Source organism: Pipistrellus hanaki (genome assembly GCF_964339955.1).
Source record: "Pipistrellus hanaki genome assembly, chromosome: X".
In the NCBI taxonomy this organism is placed as follows: domain Eukaryota; kingdom Metazoa; phylum Chordata; class Mammalia; order Chiroptera; family Vespertilionidae; genus Pipistrellus; species Pipistrellus hanaki.
In genome coordinates this window covers 97,983,867-98,002,472 of record NC_140524.1, presented here as the reverse complement: position 1 = coordinate 98,002,472, position 18,606 = coordinate 97,983,867, and the positions used below count along the sequence as shown (strand labels likewise).

The 18,606-nt window shown below is 42.6% G+C and overlaps 2 protein-coding genes across 2 annotated transcripts in view; both read left to right on the top strand.

The window, feature by feature from the left end:
- GRPR (gastrin releasing peptide receptor) overlaps positions 1-1,339 on the top strand; it is a gene marked incomplete at both ends in the record, with an annotated part of 30,173 nt that extends 28,834 nt beyond the window's left edge. Inside the window, one exon of the mRNA XM_084869870.1 lies at positions 950-1,339. Within this exon, the coding sequence (XP_084725996.1) occupies positions 950-1,339 (390 nt within the window). The remainder of the gene's footprint in view (positions 1-949) is intronic.
- A 15,716-nt stretch (positions 1,340-17,055) lies between these two features.
- MAGEB17 (MAGE family member B17) lies at positions 17,056-18,075 on the top strand (the record flags this gene model as incomplete). The annotated part of the gene is made up of 1 exon (XM_084869984.1): positions 17,056-18,075. One exon carries the CDS (start codon positions 17,056-17,058, stop codon positions 18,073-18,075), a length of 1,020 nt encoding a protein of 339 aa, XP_084726110.1.
- Between the last annotated feature and the right edge of the window lie 531 nt (positions 18,076-18,606).

The following is an 18,606-nucleotide window of genomic DNA, read 5'->3' as shown; positions in this document are numbered from 1 at the left end:
TTTGGGGGGACCGAGGCTTGCAGGGGAGAGAAGTTGGGGGGACCAGGCCTGCAGAAGAGGGCAGTTAGGGGTGACCAGGCCTGCAGGGGAGGGAAGTTAGAGGCAAACAGGCTGGCAGGATAGCAGTTTAGGCATCAATCAAGCTGGCAGGGAAGTGGTTATGGGGTGATCAGGCTGGCAGGCAGAAGTGGTTAGGGGCAATCAGGAAGGCAGGCAGGCAAGTAGTTGGGAGCCAGCAGTCCTGGATTGTGAGAGAGATGTCCGACTGCCTGGTTAGGCCGGATCCTAATAGGCAGTTGGACATCCCTTGAGGGGTCGCAGATTGGAGAGAATGTAGGCTGGGCTGAGGGACACCCTTTCCACCCCCCATGCACGAATTTCATGTACCGGGCCTCTAGTAGTAATAATAATAATAATAGATAATTATCTTGGTTTGGCCATTGAGGAAGAACAAAGCTAATTGTTTCTTTGAGCATCAAAGTTTGAGGACCCCTGATCAAAGGGAATAACAAATTTTTAACTGTGGAGAAAGACATGAAGTCATATGACTGATAGACTGTACCAATGCCCTCCTGAGAAAAAGCAGAGCATTTACTAAAATTTCAGTATGTAATCCATCCAAGCATATAATCAACTTTGGTTAAAAATCTGTTCTTAGTGGCATGGTCTAACTGTATTCTACATCATGGATTTCTGCTTCCTGACATTTCCATTTCTGTGTTTCTGACTGTTTTTCTTTTTCTGTCTGTTTCTGTGCCTTTTCTCTGATTTATCTGATTCTCTCTTGTCCCCTTTCTCCTATTAAACTCTTTTTCCGTGACCTCATGAGCTTGCTTCTTTCCCTAATTTTATTTCCCTGTCTTTTTTTCTCTGAATCTCTGTTTCTCTACAATCCTCCCACACTGTTCCTTGGTCCCTCTGTCCTCTCTGTGTGTGACTCTCTCCTCAGATTGAATCCCGGAAGCGCCTTGCCAAGACAGTGCTAGTGTTTGTGGCCCTCTTTGCCTTCTGCTGGCTCCCCAACCATGTCATCTACCTGTACCGCTCCTACCACTACTCCAAGGTGGACACCTCCATGCTGCACTTTGTCGCCAGTATCTGCGCCCGCCTCCTGGCCTTCACCAACTCCTGTGTCAACCCTTTTGCCCTCTACCTGCTGAGCAAGAGTTTCAGAAAGCAGTTCAACACCCAGCTCCTCTGTTGCCAGCCTGGCCTATTAACCCGATCTCACAGCACCGGCAGAAGTACCACCTGCATGACCTCCCTCAAGAGTGCCAATCCCTCTGCAGCCACCTTCAGCCTTATCAATGGAAACATCTGTCATGAGGGGTATGTCTAGACTGACCCTTGACCCCGGCCTGCTGGGGCCCCCTGGTTTTGCTCTGTCACTGGTAAGGAACCCTCACATCTGTTGTTATCACTGTACCCTCTAAAGACCCTTTGTAAGGCTCAGGAGTGATACAGGCAGGTTGGGGAGATGCCTAAATGGGTCACTGTTATGTTTGAAAGGCCCATCAAGGCATACCTTTTCCATTTCAATTTGTGAATACTTCTTCTGCTGTAGAGCAAACTTTCCTTTTTTTGAGAAAAGATACCAAATAGAAAATTATTATTTTAAGCATCAAACCCTGTTATACAGGTGTGGCTAATTAAGTCATAGAAATTATATGAAGAACCAAATTTATATAGCAGAGAAATTATACATTGACTGTCCATTTCGTGGAAGACTTCACCTTGTCATTCCTTTAAGCAGGAGCTAGTGCTTTAAAAATATGATTTGAGACATATTTCAGGAATAATTATAACCACAAAGCAAGAAAAAAAATATGAAAAGTTGGCCCTATGAAAGAGTTCCATATATGAATAACAGTTCCCAAGTTGATAACACTAGGAACCGGTTCATACAAATTTAAGCATTGGGCATTACTGAGGACATAGGAGAAACACTTAAGGCAAACACACAACCAAACACATAGAAACATGTAAAGATCCATGTGTGGCTGTGGAGTAATATATCTCACATTCTGAATTCTAAATTGATGGAAGTTCTTTTTGTTGTTCAATTGTAATCAGTTCCACCATAGAAGAGAAATTCTTTTGGGGTGGGAGGAATTAATCATCTGTCAATTCATCAAACATTCTAAGTGCATAAACTATAGTGTTTATTTTTGGTATATAGGATTTTCAGTCAAATGTACTTACTTAGATTATATAGAAGCAGTAGCTTCATAGGAGAAAAAGGGATCATATCGGAGTGAAAGTAGAAACATGTTTACATTTAACAAGTGATTCACCTGTAGTCTGTGGAGAGAAATCAATACACGTTCAGTAATATTTATTTCTACCAGAATATGTACAACAAAGTTACAGAGGACCTAGCTTTAAGAACTGATTAAAAACAGCTACATTATATATATTGTTTCTACGTAAGAGTATTCACAAAACAGCCCATGTGCATAAAAATAGTGGCTTTAAATATTTCTCTTTTTCTAAGTGAGTAAAATGATTTGACCATCTTACTCTAGAAATCTAAATCAAGTTTTTTTTATTCAAAGACAGACCAATTTGACAGATTGCAAACATGCTAATGATAAAGCCAAATTCTGCAAATGTGCCCTAATGTATATCCCTTACATCCCAAGATCATTTTAGTTCTAATTTTCTCCACCCAGGTGAGATAGAACAATCAGCTCTCTTTTGCACATGACACGTATTAAAAGAGTTTTGTCTCTTGATATAAGGAAGCACCCACTGTCTGCAGACCTATAGAAGCTAGGACCAAGACAGTTGTAAAGATGTGTGTTTACAGTTATATTAGCTGGAGTAAAACTGCTTCACTTCTGTTTGCTGCATGAACTTTTTACACTGGACATGCCTGCTTTCCTGGTAGTCCACAATTACACTGAACAATTTCAAAATCAAGACAGGTAGTGTAGCGGAAAGAACCAACATTTTTAGCTTGACATTCCAATTTTGTCTCTAGTTAAATGACCTTAGCTATCAATATCTCTTCTCTAGACTCATTTTTTCATCTCTAGAATGAGAGGACAGTGTTAAGTTCCCTTCTATTGCTAAAAGTCTCTGAGTCTCATTGTTTCTAGTTCTGTGTCGAAAGTATTTATGGAACTCACATGCTTACAATTTCCACACTTCTGCTACCCTTGGCAAATCCTTGAACTGCCACTCACTCCACATTCATGTTCATGTTCATGAAATGAAAGGATCATTATACAAAGGGCACTCTTCCTGTTCAGCCTTCAATCTCCATGCACCTGCTACCTTGAACCACTGCTCCACAATTTTACCCTTGGCTTTCTTCAAAACTCTTGAGTGTACGTGACTTCATTCCTAGGTAGTTGTTAAGGAGGCATTCTGGGTGCCTAGCATAACTTGTTTAAGTGTCTCTGATCTACCTGCTCCCAAAGACATTTTGGAAGTAGGATTCATCTTAATGTCTCCCTTAGTTTCTCTCATGGCATGGATTGTGCCTGGACTCCTCCCAACTTTTGGCCAGACAGTGAAGAGAATGGAGTCTATGTTTAGTTGTGTGTCTTTAGGCAATCCTATAATGTCTTTGAGACTTAAAGCATTGGAGGAGGCCTTTGCCAGCCAGTGACCTAAAACTGGAAAAACTATTGTATGAATCAACTGATAGATTGACTCAAAGCTAATTGGGATGGACTCAATCAGACCCTTCTTTAGGGAAGTCAAATTTTTTATTTCATTTCAAGAACCTACAATCACAGTGAGATATACCCACACTCTCATGTAGTATCACCTCTCTTCTAGGGTGGAGTGTGGCAGAGGCTTGGAACTAAGACATTTCACGCCTGGCTTCCAAAGATAATCACATTTAGCGCTTATGTCGTTGGCAAGGAAAAAAATCAATTTTTGCTGTGGAAAACCATCTGTGTTTATTCAATTGACAGACACTACCTTTCAATCTATCTTAAATTGAGCCTCCCTAAGGCAGGCAGCTCAATAGTGATAGATTAAGCAATAAACAAAGCAGTCTTCCCACCAATGGCTGCTGCTGGCAAGGAAGGCACAGCGGCTGGCAGGAGCGATATTCCTCAGCAAGATGATCCTCCCAGCTAGGTGAAGACAAGGCTCCTCCCTGTTGTTGATTTGATGATTCCCCATAAATGGGGATGACTAAACCCTGTTGTTCTGGCTGCGCTCAATCCCCCACTGAACCTGGCCTTCTGCCTCATTAACAAGTCCTGGATTTCCCGCTTTACCCTATAAACAATTTGGTGTCATCCTGAAGAGTGAAGAACACGTAGGTAAATAAACAATTTAGAGGCTGCTCACATGAGCCAAATCAGCTTGTTATGAAAGTGCACATTGAACAAAAATAAATGAACTTGTCCACGGGGCACGGGCACACTTAAGTTATAAAGTTTTTTGTTTATGCCAAAAGTAGCAGTCAGTTATTGGTTCCAAAGTCGATTCGTGCACCAAATGGCTTCCGTAATAGGGATTAGCTTTGTTTGGGGACTGCGTGTTGAATGACATCCTCAATTTGTGGATTAAAAAATGGCTAAGTCACCTTTCCCAGAAGCCAGATAGAGATGATCACCCTAAGAACCTGACTATCTGAGAGTAAAATGAATAGTATGCATTTGTGTTGTGATGAGTTGGAAAGGATGCAAACTTGCTTGTCATTTGGGCCCTTCACATCCGTACCAGGAGTTAGCCACTGTTAGAGAGTAGCTTAGAATTAACCCTGGGTTCCTGGGAGGAACTGAACAGATTTTGCACATTTGTCTAATTTTTTGCTAAATGGATTAACAGCTGACAAGGGAATTATTTACTCTCCTGGGGCCAGGCTTTGTATGAGCTATTCAATGAAACCAAGCCCTAGGAAGCTCTACTTTATTCTGTATCTGGATGGTCATTCCTCTCAGCCCTCACCTGGATGTATATTCCTCTGGGCATACTACCGTGTTTCCCTGAAAATAAGACCTAGCTCAACTTTGGGAGAAAAAAATTAATATAAGACACTGTCTTATTTTCGGGGAAACAGGGTAGTATTCCAGTTGAACATATCTAGAGCAATCAACAACTAGCACACCAAGAAGAGACTTTTCTCTTGTGAAATTTCATGTTAAAAATGCAGTTACTGGAATTTATCTAGGTTTTTAAAAAGTTTAACAACTCCTGGGTTAAAATAGTACGTGTCCACAATTAATCCAAGAAATACTTTGCATTTAACTAGTGTTCGTGTCCTGTTCAGCACTTTTCTACTCATTGCCTCATGTAATCCAGGCCTGCCCTGCTGATCCAAGAGCTGCTGTACATCATTGATCATGGATATTGGCAAATGACATTTACTAGTGACCATCTACTATTAGATTAAAAGTCCTATCAAATTATAAGGCTGAAACACGTGAAACTGCAGATATTGAGCTACATGTGACCTACAGAAAGGTGATTTCATATGATTCAACTTAATCTGATTGCATTCATTCTCATGGCTCCTTCTGTGATAGTGAAGAACAGAACAAATCATTGCTTTTCCCAGCTACAGGATAGTCTGTCATCCCCAAAGCAAGCCTGTTTAACTTGGCACAAAGGGGTGAACGGTGTCCTTGTTGGTTGCCCCAAGAGAGGCATATTAGTTGGAACAGCATTCTGCGTCACAATGAAGTAAAAGGGTAAGATAAGAAGGGTGGAGTCCTTGGAAGCAAAAACACAAGCTTCAAAACATATGGCATTGGTCTGAAACCCGAATGGAGTTCTGTGGCTCTAGAGATGCTAAAAGAAAGGAGCTCAGTTTCGCCAAACACCAATGACAAGCCAAACGCAGTACTAAGCACATTGCTATTCGTCCTCCCAAGTACCTTGAAGAGTATTCAGATGATGAAGCTCAGGGAGGTCACTTCATGATCTCAAGGCATAGCTGAATAGCAGAGCATTACTGTGGACCTCCGTTACTCAGCATTGCTTCCCAAATCCAGCCCGTGTGAGCAATTAAGTTCACAATACCTAACAGTCCCATTTCCTACTCTAGATTTTGTCATAAGGCTTGAACTGGTGATAAAGTCAAAGAATATATACAAAGGGCATTAAAGATGTCTCTAAGCATCTAAGTTAAGCAGTCACTGAAGGCAGAGGCTGAAATGAGGCACGAAGTAGGTGGGCAAGGAAATCCCTTAGCTCAGTTGCCTCTAGAGACACAATTTAGTGGCAACCAGAAGCCCTGAGAAAATTTTCCCCCTTTATGACTAACCCAAGAGGAAAAAAAAAATCTTGGGCAGAGGGAGGACCCAAGTGAGAACAGTCAGTCCTTTGAATCAGGATTAGTTGGAGAAAAGAGGTCAAGAAGAGGTAGAGGCATTCACCCCTACTCCCCCTCCCCCACCCTTACCCCCAAAGAGTAAGATATGACAGTGAATGACAGAGACCCAAACTACCTGAATAGCTTCTAACAGAAAAATCTTTCCTGGTCTAAGGGGCCAAATCATGAGCTCAGGTTTGAGTGCCTAGCCCAAAGTGCCCCATGATAAACCCAGACGCCATCATCTCTCTGCCCTCTCTATATTCATGCTCTAGATTCTAGGAGATAAGATTATTTTCCTTTTTTCCACTTTTGTTTTTAATTCCCAGAGCCATATAATGACATGGAAGGACACACATAATTTTATGGTCTTTTACAATGATCATTTTAATGGACAGTAAAACTTCACACATTCAACACCTCATTAATTCCCAGACAAGCTTGAAAATGTTGGTATAACTCAGGATTTCAGTGTTCATGGTACATTATATAATTTGGGCATGTTGTGAATCCAAATATTTCCATTACTTTGCTGCAGTTTTAGTTATTGATATTGATATAATGATATTGGTAATGTGTAACATTAAGAAGATAAAACTAATTTTTTTTTTAAATATTTTATTGATTTTTCACAGAGAGGAAGGGAGATGGATAGTTAGAAGCATCAATGAGAGAGATACATCGACCAGCTGCCTCCTGCACACCCCCCATCGGGGATGTGCCCGCAACCAATGTACATGCCCTTGACCGGAATCGAACCTGGGACCTTTCAGTTCGCAGACCTACGCTCTACCCTCTGAGCCAAACCGGTTTCAGCAAAACTAATTTTCTTTTTAAAAAAAATTTTTCTGTAACCTCACTTAACTGATTTCAAGCATGACCTTTCTTGCACCCAAGTCAGCAGGGTTATAGGTAATAAAATTTGTTGAAATTATCAGTTCATTGAGTTGTAAAAATACGTGGTACAAAGTTGTTTAATGTCATGTTCTGTTTTAAATATTAGACTCATATTTTGTAAATTATCATTGTACTTGTTACTACTAACTATAAATATTTATTGCATTAAAAATGTGCTCTGTGTTAAATAACTCAGAACAAGTTCCAGGTGTGGTACTTAGTATAAATAATGTCATGGCTTGGCTTTGCCTAGACAACTTACACTAATGAATAATTTATAAGAAATTCACAATATTAATATGAATGATTCAGATCCTTTTAAATGTGCAAACTTAATTCTGTGACCATCTAAAATTCTATCTGTGAAGTGTGCTCACAAATTGTATTCTTAGTTTTCAAGAAATGTTTCCAATGCTTCTATCACATTGTACATGGTTGGTCGACATTAAGTCAAATCCAGTGTAGTAAGCTGAATATTCAAGTCACAGAAGATGAGAAACGTGTTTTATATTTTAATATAATAAAGCATAATTTATGAAATGGACAGATGCATGAATTCAGTGTTCAATAAAGATATATCTGTTGCATAAATGTAGTCTGTGGTCATTTGCCCTACAGTTCCTTGGTTCTGGAACCATTTACATCAGAATCACCCAGGCTGCTTATTAAAAAATGCAGATTTCCCAATTCCTTATTGGCTTGGAACATCTGGAGGGTGTGGCCTAAAAATCTGCATTTTAAAACAAGCACCTCGGGTGATTCCTTAGAACACTGGTTTTGTTTAATTAAACTTTAAAAATATGTATTTAACTTTTGAATAAGTAAGCCATTCTCATGGTTCAAAACTGAAATCATAGAAAGGTATTCAGTGACAAGTTATCAATTCTGCCTTTTAGGCATCTATTAATATTTATTGTACTTGTCATTCTGAATAGAATTGTCAAACAATTTTATTTGTAGTACACAGGGTCACTCAGCAACAATGAAAATGCATTCTGTGCCAGCATTAATTTTCCAGCTGGAAATGCATTCCCTTCTACAATGATGTGGGATGGTGAGCATCTTGGGAAGGTTTATAAGGTGCAAGCATCTGAATAGAGGTGAGTTTTTGTAAGAGGCAGCTGTCCAATTTGCAAACCCAAACTGCTTTCTCACCCTGACTAGCAGCACCGGCTAATGTTTACATATTTCACCATTATTTTAAAAGTATGTCTCCTCCAGACATGAATGAAAGACATGGCTTCCTGACCTATAATCACAGGCAGGTGAGCCTTCTGAGACCTCCTTAATGTACATCCATTACTGTGGTGGTCAAACTTCATGTAAGGTGTCTTAGTCTGTTGAGGCTAGTATAACAAAAATACCATCAACTGGGTAGTTTATAAACAAAAATATTTCTCACATTTCTGGATGCTGGTAAGTCCAAGATTAAGATATAGGCAATCAGACCATCAAACCTCGGAGGAAAGGTAGGGGAGGGTGGGGGTAAAGAGGAGAGATCAATCAAAGGACTTGTGTGCATGCATATGGGCCTAACGAATGGACACAGACAACGGGGGGTGAGGGCATGAGTGGGGGGATAGGGAGGGAATGGGGGAATAAGGACACATATGTAACACCTTAATCAATAAAGAAATTTATTTAAAGAAAAAAAAGATACAGGCAGATTTGGTATCTGGTAAGAGACCATCCTGGTTCAGAGATGGCACCTTCTCACTCTGTCTCACAGAGTAGAAAGGGCAAGGAAGCTTTTTGGGGCTGTTTTTATAAGGACATTAATCCCATTCATGAGGACCCCCACCCTCATGAACTAATTATCTCCCAAAAGCCCCACCACCTAATACCATCACCTTGGGAGCTAGGATTTCAACATATGAATAAGGGAGGGAGAGGACAAACATTCAGTCTGTGGCATAAGGATTCGTTTTAATTAGGGAATATGCTCTAATATGACATGCAGAGCCCAGCCAGTATGGCTCAGTGGTTGAGCATTGACCCAGAAACCATAGTTTGATTCCTGGTTGGGGCACATGCCCAGGTTTTGGGGTTGATCTTCAGTGGTGGGCATGCAGAAGGCAGTGGATCAATTATGTATCTTTCTCATCATTGTTCTTATCTCTCTAAAAATTAATAAATACATGTTTTTTAAAAGACATGCAGGCATGGATGATGGTGGTATAGGTAAAAGCCTATACCAGTGGTCGGCAAACCGCTCTGCTGACTAATGAATTTGCTGACCACTGGCCTATACTCATCGCCTCCCACAACCACATCAAAATTACAACTAAAATACAGAACAACCACCATCCAGAACTGCTAGAAAGCTGGCTGAATGAAGTCCTACAACTAGAGAAGTAAAGAAGAAAGCATGCAGAGACTGGCACAAGATGCAGAGGCATGGAACAGGCTGGTCTGGCACCCACATGTGCTGCTTTTTTAATCGGGAGGGAGATCATCTCTGTGGGGGCTACCCAGAGGAAGAAGGGGTCCTAGCCCCATACTAGACCCCAGCCCAGGGTTTCAGAGCTGAGAAAAGAAGTTTCTGTAACTATGGGCTGTAAAAATGAGTGCAGATAGGAGCTCAGGGAAACAGAGGCTGCTGGAGACCCAGCTGTTCCTCTTAAAAGGCCAGCACACAAACTGAACTTACAAGGTCCTGCTTCCTCTAAGCTCCAGCACAAGGTCGAGGCTCTTGAGGACACATTTGTCTGGCATCAGGGCAGAAACTTGGAGACAGCTTTCTCTCAGATGTAGGATATCCCAGTGATCATTGTTTCTTGCTGGGACCTCCCTGGTTGCAGGGATGATCATTGGCAGCCATTTGTTTGCTCTGCCCTGGTGATTCCCGGAGACCTTGTCTCATCCAATTTGCAACCCCAACCAGGCTGCCTGCAGTGGATTTTGCATATGAATGGCCTGTCCTTAAAAATCTCAAACAAGCTGCAGCTGGGTCAGGAAGCCCCAAACCTATCAATAAAAGGCCCAAGACCTAGCACCAGCCTGCCTTGCTTCACAGCTGGGCCTCATCTGGCCTCTTCCAAACCCAACACAAAGAGGAGGAATCTTCAGATCTCTCTGTAGCTCCTGCTGGGTGGCTCCAGGCAGTGGCTGACTTTGAGCCAGTGTACCCAATGGTAAGTGTCAGACCATACCAGATTACAACTCTACACATCCATAAGTGACACACTCAAGTGACAGAATCGGTGAGCACTAAAGTATCACTGAAGCAAGTCTTGCTCCATAGGGGTGTCTCTTGCATAGCAAGTCTCCCACAGTAGTCACAGCTGATCCTCACAGCCAATTGGCCTGAAGGTCAATTCCTCCCTGTGACACCAACAGCAATCAAGTCCCAACTACAACAAAACTGTGCTCACAGCCCACAAAGGGGTGCACCTAAAGTTCCCAGATCAGGTGACTGGGAAGGCTGAGTCACAGGGCCCTATAGGACACCTACTACACAAGGCCACTCTATCAACTCAAAGAGACATAGTAGCTCTACCCAATACATATAAACAAACACAAGGAAGCAACCAAAATGCAGAGAGAGAAAAAAACAAAAACATGTTACAAATGAAAGAAATGAAAGAAAGCAAACTACTGGATATAGAGTTCAAAACACAGTTATAAGGATACTCAAGAATCTTCTAGAACCCTCCAAGGGATTTAGTGAGATTTTCAAGGATCTTAGTGAGAATGCCAAACACATGTAAAAGGAACCATCAGAAATTAAGCATACACTGACTGAAATAAAGAATAATATACAGGGATTCAATAGTAGAGCAGAGGATTGTGAGAATCAAATCAAAGATTTGAAATATGAGAAAGCAAAAAACACTCAACAGGAAAAGAAAAAAGAAAAAAAGAATCCAAAAATATAAAGATAATGTAAGGAGCCAGGACAACTTTAAGCATACCAACATTCCTTTAGGGGGGTACCAGAAGAGAGAGAGCAAGATATTGAAAATCTACTTGAAGAAATAGCAAAGAAAACTTCCCCTACCTGGTGAAAGAAATAGACTTACAAGTCTAGGAAGCACAGAGTCCCAAACAAGAGGAACCCAAAGAAGACCATACCAAGACACATCATGGGCAAAAGACAAAGAGAGAATCTTAAAAGCAGCAAGAGAAAAGCAGTTAATTACTTATAAGGGAAGGCCCATATGACAGTCAGCTGATTTCTCAACAGAAACTATACAAGTCAAAAGGGAGTGGCAAGAAATATCCAAAGTGATGAATATCAAAGACCTACAACCAAGATTACTCTACCCAGCAAAGCTATCATTTAGAATTGAAGGTCAGATAAAGAGCTTCACAGATAAGAAAAAGCTAAAGGAGTTCATCGCCACCAAACTAGTATTACATATGTATGAAAGGTATTCTTTAAGAAGAGGAAGAAGTAAAAGATAAAGAAAAAAAAAATATATGAACAACAGAATGGCAACAAATACCTACTTATCAACAATTGGATCTAAAAATCAAAATAAATGAATAAGAAGTCTAATGAACAGAATAAACTGGTGAATAAAATAGAATCAGAGGCATGGAAATGAAACAGACTGACAATTCTCAGAAAGAAGGGGATAGGGGGGTGGGAAGAGATTAAACAAAGCTCTTATATGCATATATGCATTACCTAAAGACACAGACAATAGGGTGGTGAAGGACTTGGGCAGGGTGGAAACCAGGTGGAAGAAGGCAATTGGGGGGGGGGGGGAGAGACATCTGTAATAATCTCAACAATAAAGGTTTTGTTTAAAAAAAAAAAAAAAAAAAAAAAGACATGCAGGCACAAAGTAAACTTCCTCATGCACAGTTCCCAAAATGGTTTACTCTCACTCTATCCCACTCATCCCAGCCTTGTATCTCTTAATTCATTTTTCTTCTCCATATTCTGATAAAATGATAAAATGTATCTCAAGCAGTAAGAAGAAAAACTGGATATTAATTACTGGATTGGAATACATAGAACAACATGAATATCAATATAAATCAGGAGTATGAATAAAGAAAAATAGTAATATTTGGTAACCACATGATCACCTACATATGCAATGTCAAATCACCTAAAAATATAGGGACTCAAAAAATCATGGGTCTCCACTTCTACCTGGTAGAAAATCAATCTATTAGAACCAAAGTTAACCTTAATGAAGACTCTCACAGCCTTAAGGTCAAGAGGGAGAAATGTCATCCAGATGATAACCTGTTTAAATGGTGTTCTGGAATGAATGTTTTTCCCTAAACCCTAACCCCAGTGGAGCTGGATGGAGCATTTTGGGAGGTGATTAGATTTAGATAATGAAATCAGGAGGGTGGGGCCCTCATGATGGGAATAGTGCCCTTTTAAGAAAGGTAAGAAAGGGGGGCAAAAAAAAAAATCAATAAAATATATTAAAAAAAACACACACAACAAAAAACAATAAAATTCGAGGCTTGATCAGAAAAAAAAAAAGAAAAAGAAAAAGAAAAAAAAAAAAGAAAGGTAAGAAGGGGGAGAGACATCAGAAAAGGCTCTCACCAGAACAGAACCAGAGCGGCACCCTGATCTTGGACTTCTAGTCTCCAGAATTGTGAGAAAACAAAATCTGTTTTAGAAAAAAAAAAAAATGGGGGAAGGAACCAGCCAGAACAATGGGGTCCTATAACGTCCTGCCTGGGCTGTCCACCAAGGAATGTATGGAACAGTTGTGGCTCTATGCGGCTCACACAGACTTTTCATTTTGTAGTCCCAGGGGAGGAGGTCATTGATCTGAAGAGTGTAGCCTCAGGTCCTCTGAGAGTGGAATCCTGGTACCAGTCAGGTGAAAAGGTGATGAATTTTTAGGGAAGAATGAAGAAATTACCAATAATCAAACAGAGCAGGCGCCACAAAGTTCTGCCCCCTCCTCTTGATCTGGGAGGTCACGGCACAGTTGTCAGGTTGAGAAGCCCCCTCATTTCCACCAGTAGGGTTTCAGGGAGAGGAAAGCCTTGGTCTAGTGGGTGTGGGCCCCAATTCTTCAGAGTGAGGAGAACCAGTGACATGAAGGAACTCCACCAGCAGAGAGGTTCACGCATTCCCTGCGCTCTGTGATTAGCCTAAGGCAGACAGAGTACTCAGCTCAGGGGCCCCTCATTTCTGCCTGGAGGGTCTTAGCTGTCGAGGGTCTAAGTAGAAAGAGACCAACCCAGTTATGCAGAGGGAGGAGTTCAAACCCTAATTGGCTTTCAGGTGAGGACTCGGATAATACTAAAGAGAAGACCTCTCGGCTGCAGTGGTCGGCAAAATGCGGCTCGCGAGCCGCGGTTTGCCTCTCTGTTGATTAATGCGTTTGCTATCAGGCGTGGGAGGCTGATGGAGGAATAGTCAGATACGATGAGCCCTATCTTTCCCTTCTAGGGACTGAGAGAGGGTGTGAGATCAGTGGACTCTGGTCAGTGGAGAGAGGACTCCCAGGCTTGGATTGGTACATTTGAGATTCCGTAGAATGACCCCCGCTGACGCCCCTCGAGACACCTAGCAACCTTGACCCGGATGTGGCTCGCTGACTTCCGCCTTGGAAATTTCCCGAAGCCCGGGAGCTCGCTCTGACAGACGTAACCCCTCGTTGGTGGAGCGTGGTATTCAAGGACTGGTCAGTATCAAGATAAGGACCCTGAATGTGAACTGTAGTGACCATCCTGCCCGTCACCAAGTGAGCGCCCCCAAACCCTGCCCAGCCGTTACCGGTGGGAGTCCCCAGCACGAGTATTTCGCTTACTTCCGAGGGGATGGCATCATGGAGGGGAGGCCTTTAGTCAGTCGGGGGCGGCTGTAGTTCCGTTGAAGGAGGAAACCTGGACTCCAGGTGAGGAGACCATGAGTGTTAAGGTCACCAAAAGGGGTGGCCAGGACTGAGGAGCAGACAGGGATGGCCAACTGTAGTGTTTCCGTATTTCTTCTCGAGTGCCTAAAAGAAACGAGTTTCGGTTTGAGGCTGACGAACCCAGGTCAATAGAAGGAGGAGTCCCACGCTTTGATACATGTCAGTGGGGTCGCAAACAGTCCCGCCACTGCTGCTAGAACCTCAGACCCTATCCAGCCTCGGCAGGTAGCCATTGGAGGTCCTGGGCCGTCTTGGCCAGGATCTGACTTACCCAGAAGGTGACGATCTTGGTCTGTGGGGCCCAAATCCAGTCCGTTGACGGTGGACCTCTAGGACTAGTCAAGTATAAAGGGGGAGACTCCGAATACGGCCTGACACATAACCAACCACCCAGGGCTCCCCTCTTTCCAGCTCTGAGAAATCCCAGCAGAGCTGTGGACGGACTTCTGCCTGTAAGTTCCCAGCCTGAGGTGCACTCTGACACCTCCGTGGTCCTCGGGAGACAGGCTGGCCAGGAGAACAGGACCCTGTGAGGTCCTACAACAGTGACAAGCAGGACACCTACAGGGGGACATTCTTCCTTTTCTTTTTTTAACTTTTAAAAATGTATATTGTTGAAAGGGTTATAGGTTTTCTCTTTTCCCCACTGACCCCTTCTAACTCGCCCCCGCCCCCTGCAACGTTCATTTTCTTTCTTTTTGTTTTTTTTGTTTTTTAATTTAATTTTATTTTTTTAATTAAGGTATTATATGTGTACATATCTTTCCATTGCCTCCCCATTCCCATACATGCCTCCCCCCCCCTTTTTATTAATTAAGGTATTACATATGTGCCTCTATCCCCCAAATGCCTCCAACCCCACTCCCGTGCATGCCCTCACCCCCCTGCTGTCTCTGTCCATTGGTTATGATTATATGCATGCATACAAGTCTTTTGGTTGATCTCTGCCCCTTACATTCTTCCTTTTTCTAAAAAAATATATTTTTTATTGATTTCAGAGAGGAAGGGAGAAGCAGAGAGAGCTAGAAACATCAATAATGAGAGAATCATTGTTTGGCTGACTCCTGCACACCCCCTCCTGGGGATCAGCCTGCAACCAGGCCTGTGCCCTTGACCAGAATCAACCCAGAACCCTTCAGTCCACAGGCCAACGCTCTATCCACCAAGCCTAACCAGCTAGGGCTGTTGTTATTATTATTATTATTATTATTATTATTAGTGGTCTTTTGCTGTTTTTTTTTTAATATTTTTTATTGATTTTTGTACAGAGAGGAAGGGAGAGAGATAGAGAGTTAGAAACATTAATGAGAGAGAGTCATCGATCAGCTGCCTCTTGCACACCCCCTACTGGGGATATGCCTGCAACCAAGGTACATGCCCTTGACCGGAATCGAACCCGGGGCCCTTCAGTCCCCAAGCCGACGCTCTGTCCATTAAGCCAAACCGGTCCTGGCTCTTTTGCTGTTTTCATAATTTTCTGTAAATTATACACATCACCTAGGTAATTCTCTGTTGCTCTTTTCAATTCTTAGATGATGCTATCATTTGCTCAGTTTTCCCAAATGTCATTGTGGATGGGTTTCTCCCTCCCCCTAATGATCTCAAAGTCCTACCTCCCAGGAGAAATGCCACTGGCACTCCACTTTGCTGATCAAAAACTGTCCATTGGCCGAAACCGGTTTGGCTCAGTGGATAGAGCGTCAGCCTGCGGACTGAAAGGTCCCAGGTTCGATTCCGGTCAAGGGCTTGTACCTTGGTTGCGGGCACATCCCCAGTAAGGGGTGTGCAAGAGGCAGCTGATCAATGTTTCTTTCTCATCGATGTTTCTAACTCTCTATCTCTCTCCCTTCCTCTCTGTAAAAAAATCAATAAAATATATATAAAAAAATATGTAATTGTTGAAAAAAACAAAAAAAAACTGTCCATTGCCTGGTTTGTAATGACAGTCACCTGATTCATTTCCCTAATTCTCCAATCTTTATCCAGTGATTCCCAAAGTGGTCTATATCGACCCCCAGGGGTCTATGACAACCTGCAAGGGGTCTACGTCAGCGAAAAAAAAAATTTGGGGGTCCATGAAATGAAAATGGGGGTCCACAATAGTGGATCTCAACATACACTGATAGTACCTATTTACTTACATCATATTATCTTATAATATAAAAACATATAAATTATTTATAAAAGTACCTATGAAGTAAAAAATTTATTATATATGTTTATAAAATTGTGTAAGTTGTAGGATAAAAACCTGCACATAATGATATACCAGTATCATTTTGTTACAAGCATACGCGCAGTAAACATTCTTGCCAATTTTTGTCTCAAAGCTTCGCGAACTTGCACCGACTTGTTCAGTTTGTCACTCTATAAATATGAATGTGAGAAAAATACGTTCATTCGTTTCCTGAATCTTGAATAGGAAAGTGCTGAGAAAATATTTTAAAAAATATAAACTGGTAGTTTATCATACAAATTATAGTGAATCAGTGTTATTTTGTTTGAGAATGCCGGAGAAAAGTAGGTACATTATTTTTTATTAAATTTTAACACTAAACTTCACTACAGTTAGAAATTTACAAAAAAATCAATATCAGGTAAGTAGGGGGTCTACCCAAAACCGAAAAACATGGCAAGGGGTCTACGGCACAAACAAGTTTGGGAACCTCTGCTTTATACGATGTCCTGCTCACAATTTCTTCTGGTTCTCAAGTATCCTTAGCGCTTAGAGCAAAATCAAAATTCTTTAATATAATTTACCCAAAATCCCTCATGGTTTGGTCCCCAGTGACCCCCCCCCTCCAGCCTCATTTCTCTTCCTGCGCTTTCTGCCTCACTCACTATGTTCCCGCTAGAGAGAGCTTTCCGTTCCTTACCACACCTTTCCACAGGCTATTCCAGAGGGGCATTCGTAAAGCCACCGGGGCTTCTCCCTGTGGAAGGTGCTCACACCCTCTTATCCTCCTTCTCCAGGTGACTGTGTGACGTATCTTTCTGTCACGCTCCTGCCTTCTGTCCCTAACCACAGCCATGCCTCGTGGTAAGAAGAGTAAGCATCGGGCCCGTGAGAAACGCCACCGCCAGGCCCAGGGTGAAGACCAGGGTGCTGGGATTGCTCACACCACCGCAGCAGGAGAAGAAGAGTCTCCCTCATCCCCCTCGCTTATGGCGGAGGATAGTCCTCCCAGCTCCCCTGCTGCAGGCACTCCCGAGCAGTCTCAGAGCACCCCGGCCTCCAATTCTCCTGCTGCAACCGTTTCCTGTGCCAGTTCCGGTGAAGGTGCCAAGAGCCAAAGGAAGGAAAGGTCAAGCTTCTCCCAGGCCCCGCCCTCCTCAGGGAATGATTGGGAAGATCTTATGGCCTGTAAAGTAGGCATGTTAGTGAAGGCGCTGCTGTACAAGTATGAAGTGAAAGAGCCCATCACAAAGGAGGAAATGCTGAAGGTCATCAACAAGAAGTATAAGGCTCACTTTCCCGAGATCCTCCAGAGAGCCTCTGAGCGCATGGAGCTGACCTTTGGCCTCGACCTGAAAGAAGTTGACCCCAGCCGTCACCGTTATATTCTCGTCAGCCAAATGGATCTTCACAACGACAAGAATCCGAGTGATGGTGGCAGGAGCCTCCCCAAGAATGGCCTCCTGATGCCTCTCCTGAGCGTGATCTTCCTGAATGGCAATCGCGCCACCGAAGAAGAGATGTGGGAATTCCTGAATACGATGGGGGTCTACGCTGGGAAGAGGCACTTCATCTTCGGAGAGCCCTGGAAGCTCATCACCGTAGATTTGGTGCAGCAAAAGTTCCTGGAGTATCGTCAGGTGCCCCACAGTGATCCTCCACGCTACGAATTCCTGTGGGGCTCCAAAGCCTACGCTGAAACCAGCAAGATGAAAGTCTTAGAGTTTTGGGCTAAAATCAATAATACAACCCCCAGCACCTTCCAGGCCCAGTATAAGGAGGCTTTGAGAGAAGATGAAGAGAGAGTCCGAGTCAAAGCAGCAGCGAGGGCCCACTCCAGAGCCACCCCCAGCGGCTCCTGCCAGCAGCGCTAGTGAAGTCCGAGGCAGAGTCTTCACCTTGAAGTTGAAAAGGGCTGTCAATCTCCTAAGTAGCGGGGGCAAGGAGAAGCTCGAGAGAGCACAGTGTGGCCTTTGTGTTCTGTTTTCTTCAGTAACGTACGCATTTACCTTTCCTTGTTTTTCCAATGCGTTCCCTTCAAAAAGGCTTATTTAGATTCCTATATCAATTTTGAGTTTATTTTTGTGTATGGTGTAAGTTTGGTGATCTAGTTTCATTCTTTTGCATGTGTCTGTCCAATTTTCCCAACACCATTTATTGAAGAAACTGTCTTGACTCCATTGTATATTTGTGCCTCCTTTGTCAAATATTAATTGAGCATTCCTAATCTAAGGTTAGAATCACATGGCTCACACATGTATTGCTGTTTGAGAGTAATAGTTTTGTATTTTGAAAAATCCTGGCATCTTTTATTGTGAACCAGTACCAGAACACTGAGTGTTGGATAGGCATTTTCTTTAAAATGTGAAAGAACCACGCCGTTACATAGCTGGGATCATGATATA